The 12,531-nt window shown below is 38.5% G+C and overlaps 1 protein-coding gene across 2 annotated transcripts in view; it reads left to right on the top strand.

The window, feature by feature from the left end:
* The window catches only part of cpne4b (copine IVb), a 36,929-nt gene continuing 24,398 nt past the window's right edge, over positions 1 to 12,531 (top strand). The window contains exons 1-3 of one of the 2 annotated variants that reach the window (XM_044138389.1): positions 1 to 359; positions 7,807 to 7,997; positions 11,907 to 12,086. In XM_044138389.1, the coding sequence (XP_043994324.1) occupies positions 7,827 to 7,997; positions 11,907 to 12,086 (351 nt within the window). In that variant the 5' untranslated portion in view covers positions 1 to 359; positions 7,807 to 7,826. The remainder of the gene's footprint in view (positions 360 to 7,806; positions 7,998 to 11,906; positions 12,087 to 12,531) is intronic. The other variant, XM_044138390.1, reaches the window with a different exon arrangement.

Genomic DNA, 12,531 nt, shown 5'->3' with positions numbered 1-12,531 from the left:
GATGGAGCCAGCGGATTACAAACTCCTGTTAAGTGGCGCGCCGTCCCTCCTCCTCTACATCTTGCGACCGGAGCAGAACCGTGCGAGCGAATCCTCTCCGATCTGGAAGCAGAGGCTGTTCATCTCCGCTTCTCTAGTCAGCGCCCCAAAAAACTGCTCGAGCTCTGCAGTGCAGGAGAGGGTAGAGGTGGGAGTGGGTGTGCGAATGTGAGTACAGTATAGGAGGGGGTTTGAAGGGGGAAACATAGCTGCACAACAAGAGTGAGATGGGTCCGGAGGCGGTCAGGTATTCCTGATTGTTGAGTGAACGGGGGTGAAGTTCTTCTGCTCCGCTCGGATCTTTCCTCCAGGACCCTGAGGTGAGTTTCCCCACTGCAATCTCTGGCAATAGACTGCTATTTCCTCTGTATAAATTAACAATACTACATACCCGTGAAAACAAACCGCTTATGATGTAAACTTGTATATGAAGGAAAAGAAAGAAAAGGAATAAAAAAAACAATTTAGTTTAGCATTTTAATTGACTTTGAAGATAAACAAATTTCAGTGAAATAAAATCACAAATTTTTTTTTTACCAAGAAAAAAAATATTAATTAATATAACACTTTCAGAAGAAAAGATGTGCTCCATGAAGATCCACATTTTTGCTTCACTTGTGTCATGCTCTGATTCATCCTTCCCCAGTTACCTCTTTTCTTCTTTTCTCTCAGAATCAGTCTTACTAATCCCCTCTCTTCCTCCCAAACTCTCCACATTCGTCCTCATATTTCAGCTCTAGTACCGCTGGAACTTCAGTGAAAAAGTTTTCCTCTTTCATGTTCTTTTCTGCTTTTCTCCATCCTGGTGAGATTTTATGATTATGTCTGCTTTTCAGCGAATGCCGCGTACCGCTTTTATAGGACAAGGTGCTTGTGAATTCAACCCCTCTATCTGTCTGATAATCAATATGTGACCAAGCAATTATAGATGGTGTCACACACTTTCCTGCGACTGCAGTGTTGATGGCAATATCTGTCAGAGTCGCTGTTTCGCTTATATATGAAGGTGAGCGGTCACACTCACACACCGGCAATGGTCAAGGCAGTGGAGCTGGTGATTGTCACAGTGTGCAGAGAAGAGGGCACTCAGGGCTCTAACCCCAACTCTGCAACCAGTCGAGTTTTTATTTGAGAACTGCTTAAAAAAAGTCAGACTCTGTTGAATCTGTTGGCTGATGGCTGCCTCTGTGAAAATATTGCAGTCAAATGCAGAGAGGAATATTTAAAAAGTGGGAATCCCAAAGTACATGTTGGGGTTTCAATAAAGTAATGGAATTTACCGGTTTTTATTGCTTACCAATAAATCCGACAAACTGTCTTCCTTGCATCTCGCTGTTGTGTTGCATTTAGCTTCATATGACATTTGAGATCATCGCCCTTTCACATGTGGAATACTGTTTCAAACATAAGTCAACATCCAGCCAAACCAGGTGGTCACGAACTTTTTAACGTGTCAATGAATTCTATGCCATCAACATTGCAACTAAGAGATGCAGTTGATGATCTTATAATAGTAATTAATCTCATGCTGCATTATGCAGATGCTCTGTCTGCATCAACAAAAGAGTCACTCTAAGTGCTGACTGCTCAAAGTGGTAGACATGGCAGTGAAGTTGAGATATTTTCTGAGAATTCAACTATAATAACTTGGCCATTTGAGGGCAGTCATATACTTTTTATACTACTACATTAACTTTCACTCCAAGATGGCCAAACAATCATTAGACCTGGAAGATGGAAACAAAAGAAGACAATGACGTTCTGATTATTGAAAAGAAAACAAAAAAAACTGGCCTTGCTATTCTTATGCATAATCGTACTTGAAGTGTGTTAGTGATTACTGAAAATATGCAAACATATATAAACAAACATATATTAACATGTCAGTAAATGTATATTAAGTTTTTTTCACTTGGATATTTTCGAATCAGTCATGCTAAAGAAGGAGTTTTTATGGTTTCTTCACAATAATGTTTCTTTTTCTGTTATACTTGTTGAGAAGAACTGGAGACAATAACAAACAAATATCTATGTATTCATAATAGTAAAAATCATTATAATAATGGCTCCATTGGTAAAATGTATTGAATAGAAAAATGACATTTCTACTATTTTAGTTGAAAATCATTAAAGCGGCCATAGGTAACTTATAGAAAATATGTTTTCACAGATAGGCTGGGGGGAAAAAAATCAAGCTGCTCTGCCTCCTTCCTATGGTCCAACTGAGATCAGTAGAAATGCAATGATCCCAACCAGAAACACCCAATCAGAGCTAAGAGGAGAGTCTTCCCAATGTCAATCATACTTGTGTACACTGCTCACACCCTTCCACTCGCTTTACATACAGCACGTAACAGTAAGTTACATACTGTATGGTAAGTACATAACATACCATACAGTTTTCCTGGAATGGTAAGTTGTTTCTCTGCTGTAGCAAACCGGCAGTCATGAGTGGCACGTACACAAGGGTGGTTGACAGTGCAAAGACCTTCATCCTTCTCTGATTGTTTTTTTTTCTGACCAGGAGTGCTATATTTCTGCAGATGGCAGGGAGGAAGGAGGCAAAGGAGCCTGACATTTCCGCAGAATACCTGTCTCATGTTACGGCATGTGGACGGTTTTAATAAATATATAAAAGCATATTTTTAAAAGAGTTTGCAACTGCAGCTTTAACACTGATGCAGAATACATCTGAAGACTTGCTTCAGCATTTACATTACATTTCCTAGTCTTATTTTAGGTTTGCAAAAGAAGAGTCTGAATTTATAACCTGCTGCACAGAATCAGTGGGGATTGCCCTATACTTGACACCTGTATGTTGCGATTGAGGACTAAGAGATTAAGTGGGATTCAGGTTCCACTGTGAACAATCATTTGTTAGATAGAGAATAAAAAACTAGAACAATAAAACATTGCTTTTTACTTTTTCTTTAGTCACTTGTAACAAAATCTTTACTTCCCTGCTTTCAGCAGATGGTATTTTTACCAGGCATTTAGAGCATAACACACAGCTCTTCTGACTCTCGTCGTAATTGGCATAAATACTGGCAGGCTTTACCCTAAAGGCATGCTTTCCGCCTCCTTTAAATATGTGCAAATGGCGAAGTGCAAAGAGACAGTATTTGATTGGCAGGGCCTTTCTATGAGCAAATCTCTCTTTGTGTCCGGTTTCAGAATTAGGACACATAAACTCATATTTGTAATAGTTGAATATCTGTATTTTAGAAATGTTTTGAACAAAATTAAATTTCCTTAAAATATTGTATTGTTTATATACAGTACAGACCAAAAGTTTCGACACACCTTCTAATTGAATTCAATATATATTCAATCAATATATATATATATATATATATATATATATATATATATATATATATATATATATATATATATATATATATATATATATATATATATATATATATATATATATATGTTTAGTTTGCTCATCTTGTATTTGATTTATGAGGTTTCATTATTCTCTCTAATGATTACTGATTTTCCACATGATTTAAGTTTAAGTTTTCTCAAACATCCCTTCTCATTTCTTTCACTGCTCACAGTCCAATTGTGTTCTGGTGTTTTTGCACCATCAATGAGCAATACGGCACTTAAATGTCAAAATTAAGCAGTTGACTGGAGTGTTTTTCAGAGCACTGACGGTAGTGTGAGATCCTATGATGAGGTGCAATGTGAAAATTAATTGTCACCTCCGCCAGTGTGTAACGCATGTGACAGCTGATGCTTTGCTGGGCTGCAAGGACAGACTCTGCACCCAGAAGATGAATGTGGAAATCTTCCACATCTCCCTTCACTATCAGTGTCATCTGCTGTCAACCAGAACAGACAGGCATCTGCTTCCACCCACCCACACACACACACACAAACACGCGCACACATTTCCACACTGAGGCTGAAGTAGTGGAGCCACAACCAGTGAAACTTCTCTCCTTCACAGGTCGGCTGTATGTCACACACCTGCCATGTGGCTCTGTCCACGTCTGTTTGTCTGTACACAGCCTGTTCACTGTGCTTAGCTAAAAATACTCACACGCGCACACACACAGTTAGAACATGAATTATGGAGGATGGAGAGAGGGAGAGACATTCAGGTCAGAGTCAGACCCAGTTCTAAGAGCTTCGTTCCCTCAGGATGGTACTACTAGACCGCATCATTAAAATTCAGCTGGTATCATCTGGAGCACTGAACCTGTGTTCTTCCTTCAACTTAGGTTAACTGTACCCAGGGTCAGAGAAGGGTTTAGGTTTTCACAATACACACTGAAAAATAGAACTCTGTTTGTGTGACTCGAAAAGAAAACGATTCAACATTTTACAAGTTACTTCGTTTGTCGTAAATTGCCAAACGTGAGGCTTGCAACGAGGGAACAGTTTGGCCGGATACATCTCAGTCGAGATGTTAAAAACAAGCCCATCAACACCTCTTCAGGCCACTGATTAACGCGCCGTCATTTTTACACCCGATTATGTGGCGCATTCATTTATTTAACATAACTTGTTAATTTGCGAGCTTGAGAAGATCTGGTTTGCTAATTTTGCTTCTTCGTAGCAGCGAGCCAGAACTGAGCCGAGTTGTTTTGTTTCCAGCTCCAGCCTTTATGTCTGTTTAAAATTAACAGCTCCCACTTGTAGTTTCATATTTATTACAGAGAGACAAACGGAGGTAGAGTTGTGGCTAGCTCTGAACTTGCAACTGAAATATTTGCTTTTATTACAATAAGCAGCTGAAAAAAAAAATATCATAATTTTACGTATATGCACTTTTTATCAAATTGCAAGCCCAAAACAAAAATGTATTTTACTGTATTTTTGGTTCATGATAGACCAACACAAAGTAGTGCATCAGTTCGAAGGTGAAGAAACATTATCTCATCATCTGCCCTGTTTAATCCGTCATTTGAAAACAGAACAAATACAAAACAGCTGCAAACATGGTCGTCCACCTGAACTGAGGCACACGGTAACTCTGGAGGAGCTCCATAAATTTTGTGCTCAGCTGGGAGAAACTGAGGACAGGACAGAATCATTCACCCTGGATTTGAGTGGCGAAAATAAGAAAGTCCTTGGTGAAAGAAAGAGATGAAAAGTACCATTATAATGGTCAAAGTGAATGGGAGGTTGGATTTAGCTAAAAAAAAAAAATACAACCTAATACTGAGTTAAATTCTGTTTTTAGATGTGTGAATCAGGTAGAGACACGACCCAAAAGATTTGCAGTTGTAATTAAAGTGCAAGTTTTGCAAAGCTCTGACTAAAGGGGATGAATTCAGATGCACACTTTTCAATATTTTATCCGTGAAGAGATTAGAAAACCAAGTCAAATTTTTCTTGCAATTCATACTGATGCTCTACTTTGCATATCATTTTTGTAAAAATATACGGACGTTTGTGGCAACTCACAAATCCTAAAGTTTTTAAAGGGAAAATGATCCCATAGCCTTTAAAGCTGCTCTAAATTGCATGTTTTGACAGGCGGAAAAAAGTATCCTTTATTTTTAGTCGCTATAACCCAGGAGGCCCAGGTTCCACTCCTGTCCAACCCAGCATATTTTATGCTTTAACTCACCTTTTCTCAGTGTTTGGTTGGAATTAACTGTTAAAAAATGTATACGGTAGGCTTAAAAAAAGGATTCGACCTACATTAATAGATTTTCCTGGTATGAATGTTAGAAATCTCAGTTTCTTGAGCCCACTGGGGCATCAGTTGTGTTCCAGATGAATCTAAGATACTAGAGAAATCTCACACCTGGATAAAAGTGAACTGATCCGAGACATCAGCAGTAATAAATAATTTCCACTATGTGTCAGCTTTTATTGTCTTATCGTGAGAATGGGCTGTGAAGTCGGGCGACTAACATTCAAAGCAGGTGCTCCAAACATCGCGCCAACACGCTGAACTAATCCCTCAAAGCTCCTGTGCAGCTTCTTTTGAAGGCTGCAGACAGGGCTTTAGGTTATGCTGGGAATTACCAGGGTACCTTTTGTAGAGGCGTAAAAACTGAAACAGGTGCAGCAACTCCACAGAAGAATGCGGAGCTGAATTTGCACACACCCACACAGTCCTGAGAGAAAGCCTTATTGCGCAGAATGTTTGAAAACACCTGTGTGGGAGGCTGATAGATGTGATCCCTGTTAACCCATTAGACATTTGTCCTCATATATATATATATATATATATATATATATATATATATATATATATATATATATATATATATATATATATATATATATATATATATATATATATATATATACTGATAATTATGCCTCATATCTTAACTATATCATAAGGAATGCTGTGGCACAATCCAATTTAAAACTTCTGGTAGGCTTTATCATAGTTATCTGTACTCCATTTTACATGTTTCACTGTAAAATGCGACGAATTATTATCAATTCAGTCGACATGATATTAGAATAATGTCAGCGTTGCTGTGATTACATTCTATAGAATGTTCTATTCAGGGACAGGAAACACTATGCAGACTGTGGAAACCCGAGGAGGGACATATCTCTCGTGTACCGGAGACTCAGCGCCGCTCACAGCGCCCTTGTGTGTGTGTGTGTGTGTGTGTGTGTGTGTGTTGGTGCGCATTTGCAATCATCAGCGTTCCGATAGACTTAAACTTATGTGTTGCATTCAGGATGTGCAAGTGCGTGTGTGTTTGTTGCGTATGTTACACGTGTTTTTTTTTTGTGTGCATTTGAGCACTGTGCCCGAAACTGAGTAGCTTCAGAGTCCTGACCTTGTCCTGACAGTTCGAGCTCTGTTTGCTTAGTCAGACCCTCTGCATCTGCTTTATTCCAGACAGACGACAGCTCAGATGTACTGCATCCATCCATCCATCCATCCATCCATCCATCCATCCATCCATCCATCCATCCATCCATCCATCCATCCATCCATCCATCCATCCATCCTCCCTCAAGTCCTTGACAACAGAAAGCTAGACATAGTAAACACTTAAATAAAGCAAACATATGATATGGGCCTTGAACATAAGGCAGCTCCCCATGCCTTATGTTCAAAACGTATGTTGAAAAACCAATAACGCATCCAGCCCTGAAGATGCTATCCCACAGTAAAGCATGTGTATGGATCATGCTGAGGCTCGGCGGGTGCAACGTATAGGCCAGGGCTGTCTTCGTGTTTTTAGGTTTTGGAACCCAATTAGACCAAAAACATGCGTTACACGTCCTATGTAGAACTAAGGTTTGTCTCAGGTGGATATTAACAAGATGGATTCAATTTGGCAAACAGATCTTTGGCTTCCATTTTATAATTTATAAATTCCATAATAGTTGTCTTGACAGCATTAGACTGTGAGGCAGTTTTTTATTTATCGACTTATTTGTATTGAAAAATAAATATAGACAAAAAAAAATTATCTCAAGATTTTCAAAGCTGATAGAAATTTAAAAAAAATTTTTGTTCCTTCCCCTTATAATTCACAACACTGCAGTATTTTGTGACAGTCAATAAAAAGTGATCTATCTATCTATCTATCTATCTATCTATCTATCTATCTATCTATCTATCTATCTATCTATCTATCTATCTATCTATCTATCTATCTATCTATCTATCTATCTATCTATCTATCTATCTATCTATCTATCTATCTATCTATCTATCTATCTATCTATCTATCTATCTATCTATCTATCTATCTATCTATCTATCTATCTATACTGTATGTTGTATAAACAAGTTCTCCTTTTTCCTCTCTTTCCGTTCAGTGTGCGATTGCACGGCCATCATGAGTAACATCTATGAGTCTGCAGAGGCCACGCTGGGCTTCATCAGCTCCCCATGCCTGACCAAAGTGGAGCTGAGAGTGGCCTGCCGGGGGATCTCGGACCGCGACGCCCTCTCCAAACCCGACCCGTGCGTGGTGCTGAAAATGCAGTCACACGGCCAGTGGTTTGAGGTACGATGAAAATGGAGAGAGGATAATGAGAGAGATGCCGCTCCGCTCAAATGAGTCTCCAGTTGCGAACGGCTATTTCGTACTTTGAAAATGAAGGTTTAATGGTGAGGCCAGGAGTGAATCAGGAGTTTGTCATTCTTAAGTGTTCTTACCTACTCAGAATGCTATAAAGCATTCTGAATATTAAGCGAAGTGGCAGTGACTTGTCAAAGCAACTCCTAATGTTGCTCCTCTATGGATTACAGTGAATGTCACACGTACAATGGAGTAATTTATAATATTTGATGGAAGACAATGGATATATTTTGACATCTCTTTGTTAAAATACTGACTTTTAATGTTATTACAAGGTGTTAAGTCATTTAAGTCCAAAAATAGCAGTTGTGCATTTGAGAAAACTGGGTCTTAAATAATTATAAAGATGATAACATTTAGCTCAAACATTGAAAAAAGTAAATAAGTAATCTGAAATCACTTCTATGTAAACATCAGGCTGTTTCATTTTGGTGTATTATTGTTTAGTACTTTATTTTTGTTTAGTTTATTGATTTTATTCACCTTAATGTGAAATGAATCTTTCCCAGGCTCTTTGACGATTTTCTCACATCACTATTAATATTTGCACAACAGTTAGTCCATCTCTTGTTAAAACTTGATTTGTCATTCCTCAAAAGCAAGTTTTCATGTCAAAGAAAGTGTCAGCATGATCAAAATGAAAAGTCCTGATATCCTTTTTGATGAACAAGACAGTCAAATTGCTTTGTCATGTTTTCATTATGATTGATTACTCTGTTGATGCTGATTCAGTGCAAAAAAGTCAGACCTTGGTGATTTCGCCTGACAGTGCTCAAGACAGCACTATATGCCATTTGAAATCTACTCTGCTCACAAAGTAGATTTGTGAGCAGAGTATCTATTGAGATAAAAAGGATTTGTTAGAAGGAACGAGAAAATGCTACTTTGACGAGCACAAAATGACTGTTGTGGATGTTTCGTGCCTCATATTTGGTGCAAATTCAGTTATTTACAGAGGCAGAATTGACACGAAAACACCAATTAAATGGTGTTTTGGTAAAGTGCTGAAATATGTCAGAGAGCTAACTGGTTAAAATAATTGATACCAAAATTTCTTTTGAGTGCCACCAGGGGCAGTCTAAGTACCACTATGGGTATTGGGATGATCCACGCACTCCGCTGAAGTAATGATTAGTGAAATTATGGCATTAAATTAGAAAATTCAAGCTACCATTTCAGACTATGAGTGCGTTGTGTTGTTTTCCTTTTAGCTTGTGTGGAGCTACGTGTCCTAATTATCATGCAGCTCAACTGGAATCCCAGCCTTTGCTACAAGCATAGTCTAGACTTTGTTTATCTAGCAAATGCCCTTTTAACAGATGCAGTGTATTCTGTTTTGTTGTTGTTGTTGTTGGTAATGAAAGCAATCAGACCCTCAAACCCACATTTTCAGTTTTATTGGCCTCATTCGAAGCTAAAGAGGTCCCAAATAAATGGAGGAAACATCTTTTCTGTGTAGGTTGTTTTGGCTGTGGCAATGGATAACTGGTGTTCCACTCCATTTCCAGTTATCAGGGAGGCACACGTGCCTTCCTGGCCCTTTCTAATGGACTAGACAAAAGACTATCTGAGCATAATTAAAATCCAACGTTAGGAAAAAGATAAATCCTAATGGATTTTTAGAATAAGCCAATTTTCATTTGTTTTTTTTTCTGAGTTAAACAGGCCACAGATTGTGTGTCTTTGCTTTTCAATGTACAGTGTAGATGCAAGTCTGTGTCAGTAATATAGAATATAATTGAAAAATTAATTATTTTCAATCAGTTCAAAAAGTGAAATTTATACAAGTTCATTTCACAGAGTGACATCTTTTTTTTTATTATGAAATCTAATATAGAAATCATATGTTATGTCTTATGAGGAAAACTGCTGCCTTGCTCACCAAACACCACTGATACAGTGTAAAAGGACAGCTGTATCCAAATATGTTAATGTAAAGTTGGGTGGAAGAAAAAACTGACAGAAAAGGTTCCTAGGCAACAAGAATTGGAGAGGCTAGGACCGATTCATACGGTATTGATTAAAGCTAAAGTCACACACTGTCTCATCAGGGGCATGGACTACAGCTATCGCATTTATTGTGTGCCACTCCTGAACAAGAGACATCAGACGCATCTAAGCTGCGCTAAAGGACTGGGCTGTTGCTCAGTGTTACATAATCCTCTTTTCAGATGAAAGTAATTCCCAACGATCTTCTAATTAAGTCAGACATCTTTGCAATTTGTCACTTGTAAATATCCATTGCATTTTTTTTTTTTTTTTGTCAAATTCTTGTTCTACAGAGGCTGGGGGTCTAGCAGACGCGTGTCAAAACACAAACTCAAGCGTGACACATAAAGTCAGAAAAACTTCCTCACTCAAACTCTCACAGACTTACAAAAAGCAGTGCTTTTTCCACCGAGGCTCAAGATCAAGTACTCAAAAAAGTAGTGCAGTGTTAGGCAACTGTATCTCAGGGGAGTCCAGAAAAAGCTACTTTGTGCAGCATAGTAGTGTCTGTGTGTTTATTCATATGGAAAAGAAAAAAAAGAGAGAGAATTCATGTGTGTGTGTGTGTGCGTGTGCGTGTGTGTGTGTGTGTGTGTGTGTGGATCTGAGAATGGACAATCTGTGCCGATCAGAATTACTTCCTTAATTGGATTGTTGTTGGGAAGCAGCTGGGTGTGTTTGTGCATATTTAATGCGTTGAAGACGTTTTGTGCTTCAGTGAGTTGCCAACTCATTGAGGTGAGGTTAAAAAGTGGGCAACATCTGGTGTATGCTCTGTTATATTTAACTTTTTCTTGTTTTGTTTTTTTGTGCTTGTGTGTGAACCACAGGGTTATGAGCGATTCAAAAAAGAAGAAAGGAAAAAAAAAAATTTTTTTTAAAGTGGACGTTCGTTTCTGCCAGTGTTCTCGAGCTTTTTGTTGTCAGCGCTGTGACGGACTTTAATTTGGCACTCTGATCCTTTCTGTGTCAGGCAGTCAGAGAGAAGAAAATCTGAGATCAATGCTGCAGCTCCAGTCGGATTTCTGTGTAGTCAAACAGCTAGTGGGATTTTTCTAAAGCATCAAGAAAAATCAATGTTTGCAGTCCTCAAGTTGATAAGTGCAAACAATGCAGTAATGGCTATTTGTGGTAATTGCTGCAGAGCTGAAAAGTCTGGCAAAGCTCACAGTCGATACAGAGTTGCAGTGTGCTGGATGCTCAGTGAGAGTTTCATACTTCGGCACGCATGAATATAAAGAAGTCTATTTAAAGTGACCCGGGAAATAATGGTGATGGAGCCACCGCCTTTCTCCGCCATGGGGACGGTGTGTTTGGGGAGATGAGCGGAGTTATCTGTTCTGCATAGTGTTTTGCATTGAGCCAATTTGTTTATGTGTGTTGTTGCCCCTACGTGTCCTGAGGCATAATTTAAACAGAACTAACTTCAATTTGTATTAACAGGAGTATTAAAAGCTTGATATTTGAGTGAATGTAATTATATCAGAAGAGCTCATTGTTTGTTTTTTTTAATGGATTTTTTTTATCAAAATAATACAAAACTATTTACATTTGATTTTCAAACACATTGAATCCCTCATAACTATAGTTAAATTTAACCCAGTTGACAGAACAAGCCAGTTTATTGAAATTTGATCAGAGTAGAAGTCCTTTAAAGGGAATATTGTTTGTATCCCTAAACATGACCAGAATTTGCTTAGTCAACACTCTCACCCACGGTCATGTAAACGTTTGTCACTTTTCAAGGTTACTATTCTCATAAGAACATGTTTTGCTTTATTTTAATTTTGTCAGATTTACTCATGCGTGTCATGTGTTTAACCGCGCGCGCGTGTGTGTGTGCAGGTGGATCGCACCGAAGTGATCCGTAGCAGCAGCAGCCCCGTCTTCTCTAAGATCTTCCTGGTAGATTACTACTTCGAGGAGGTCCAGAGGCTTCGATTCGAGCTGCACGACATCAGCTCTGGAAACAACGGCCTCCGTGACGCAGACTTCCTGGGAGCCATGGAGTGCACATTGGGACAGGTCAATCTGCCTTCTGATTGGGCCTTAAATGCGAAGCTTGCTTAAGTAGTACGTTGATTAAGTAGAGTCATTATGTATAAATAGAAGAAAACAACAAATAAATGAATAAATAAATACTAAAAACTTATTCTGCTCGAGTCCATATTGTAAAGTGCCATACTGAAGACAGAAGTTGTGGAAACTGACAACACTGATGTTTACATAGAGCAATGCTTAAAGGACTGTGGATCAATTTTACCCCTGTTCTCTTCTCACTCTGTACATTTCTGTCCCAACTTAATGCCATTTTGCACCCGTTATAAACCCACTGCATCTGTGTGCTTAACTTCTGCATGTCGACTTACCTGTCTTTGTCAATACAGATTTTTATAAATAATCAGAAAATGCTCAAGTATCACTTGACATGAAACCAAATGGTATTGACAATCCTTAATTTTTACCTCAT

This window comes from Gambusia affinis, linkage group LG14 (genome assembly GCF_019740435.1).
Source record: "Gambusia affinis linkage group LG14, SWU_Gaff_1.0, whole genome shotgun sequence".
NCBI classification, from domain to species: domain Eukaryota; kingdom Metazoa; phylum Chordata; class Actinopteri; order Cyprinodontiformes; family Poeciliidae; genus Gambusia; species Gambusia affinis.
This window is presented reverse-complemented; position numbering and strand designations above follow the sequence as displayed.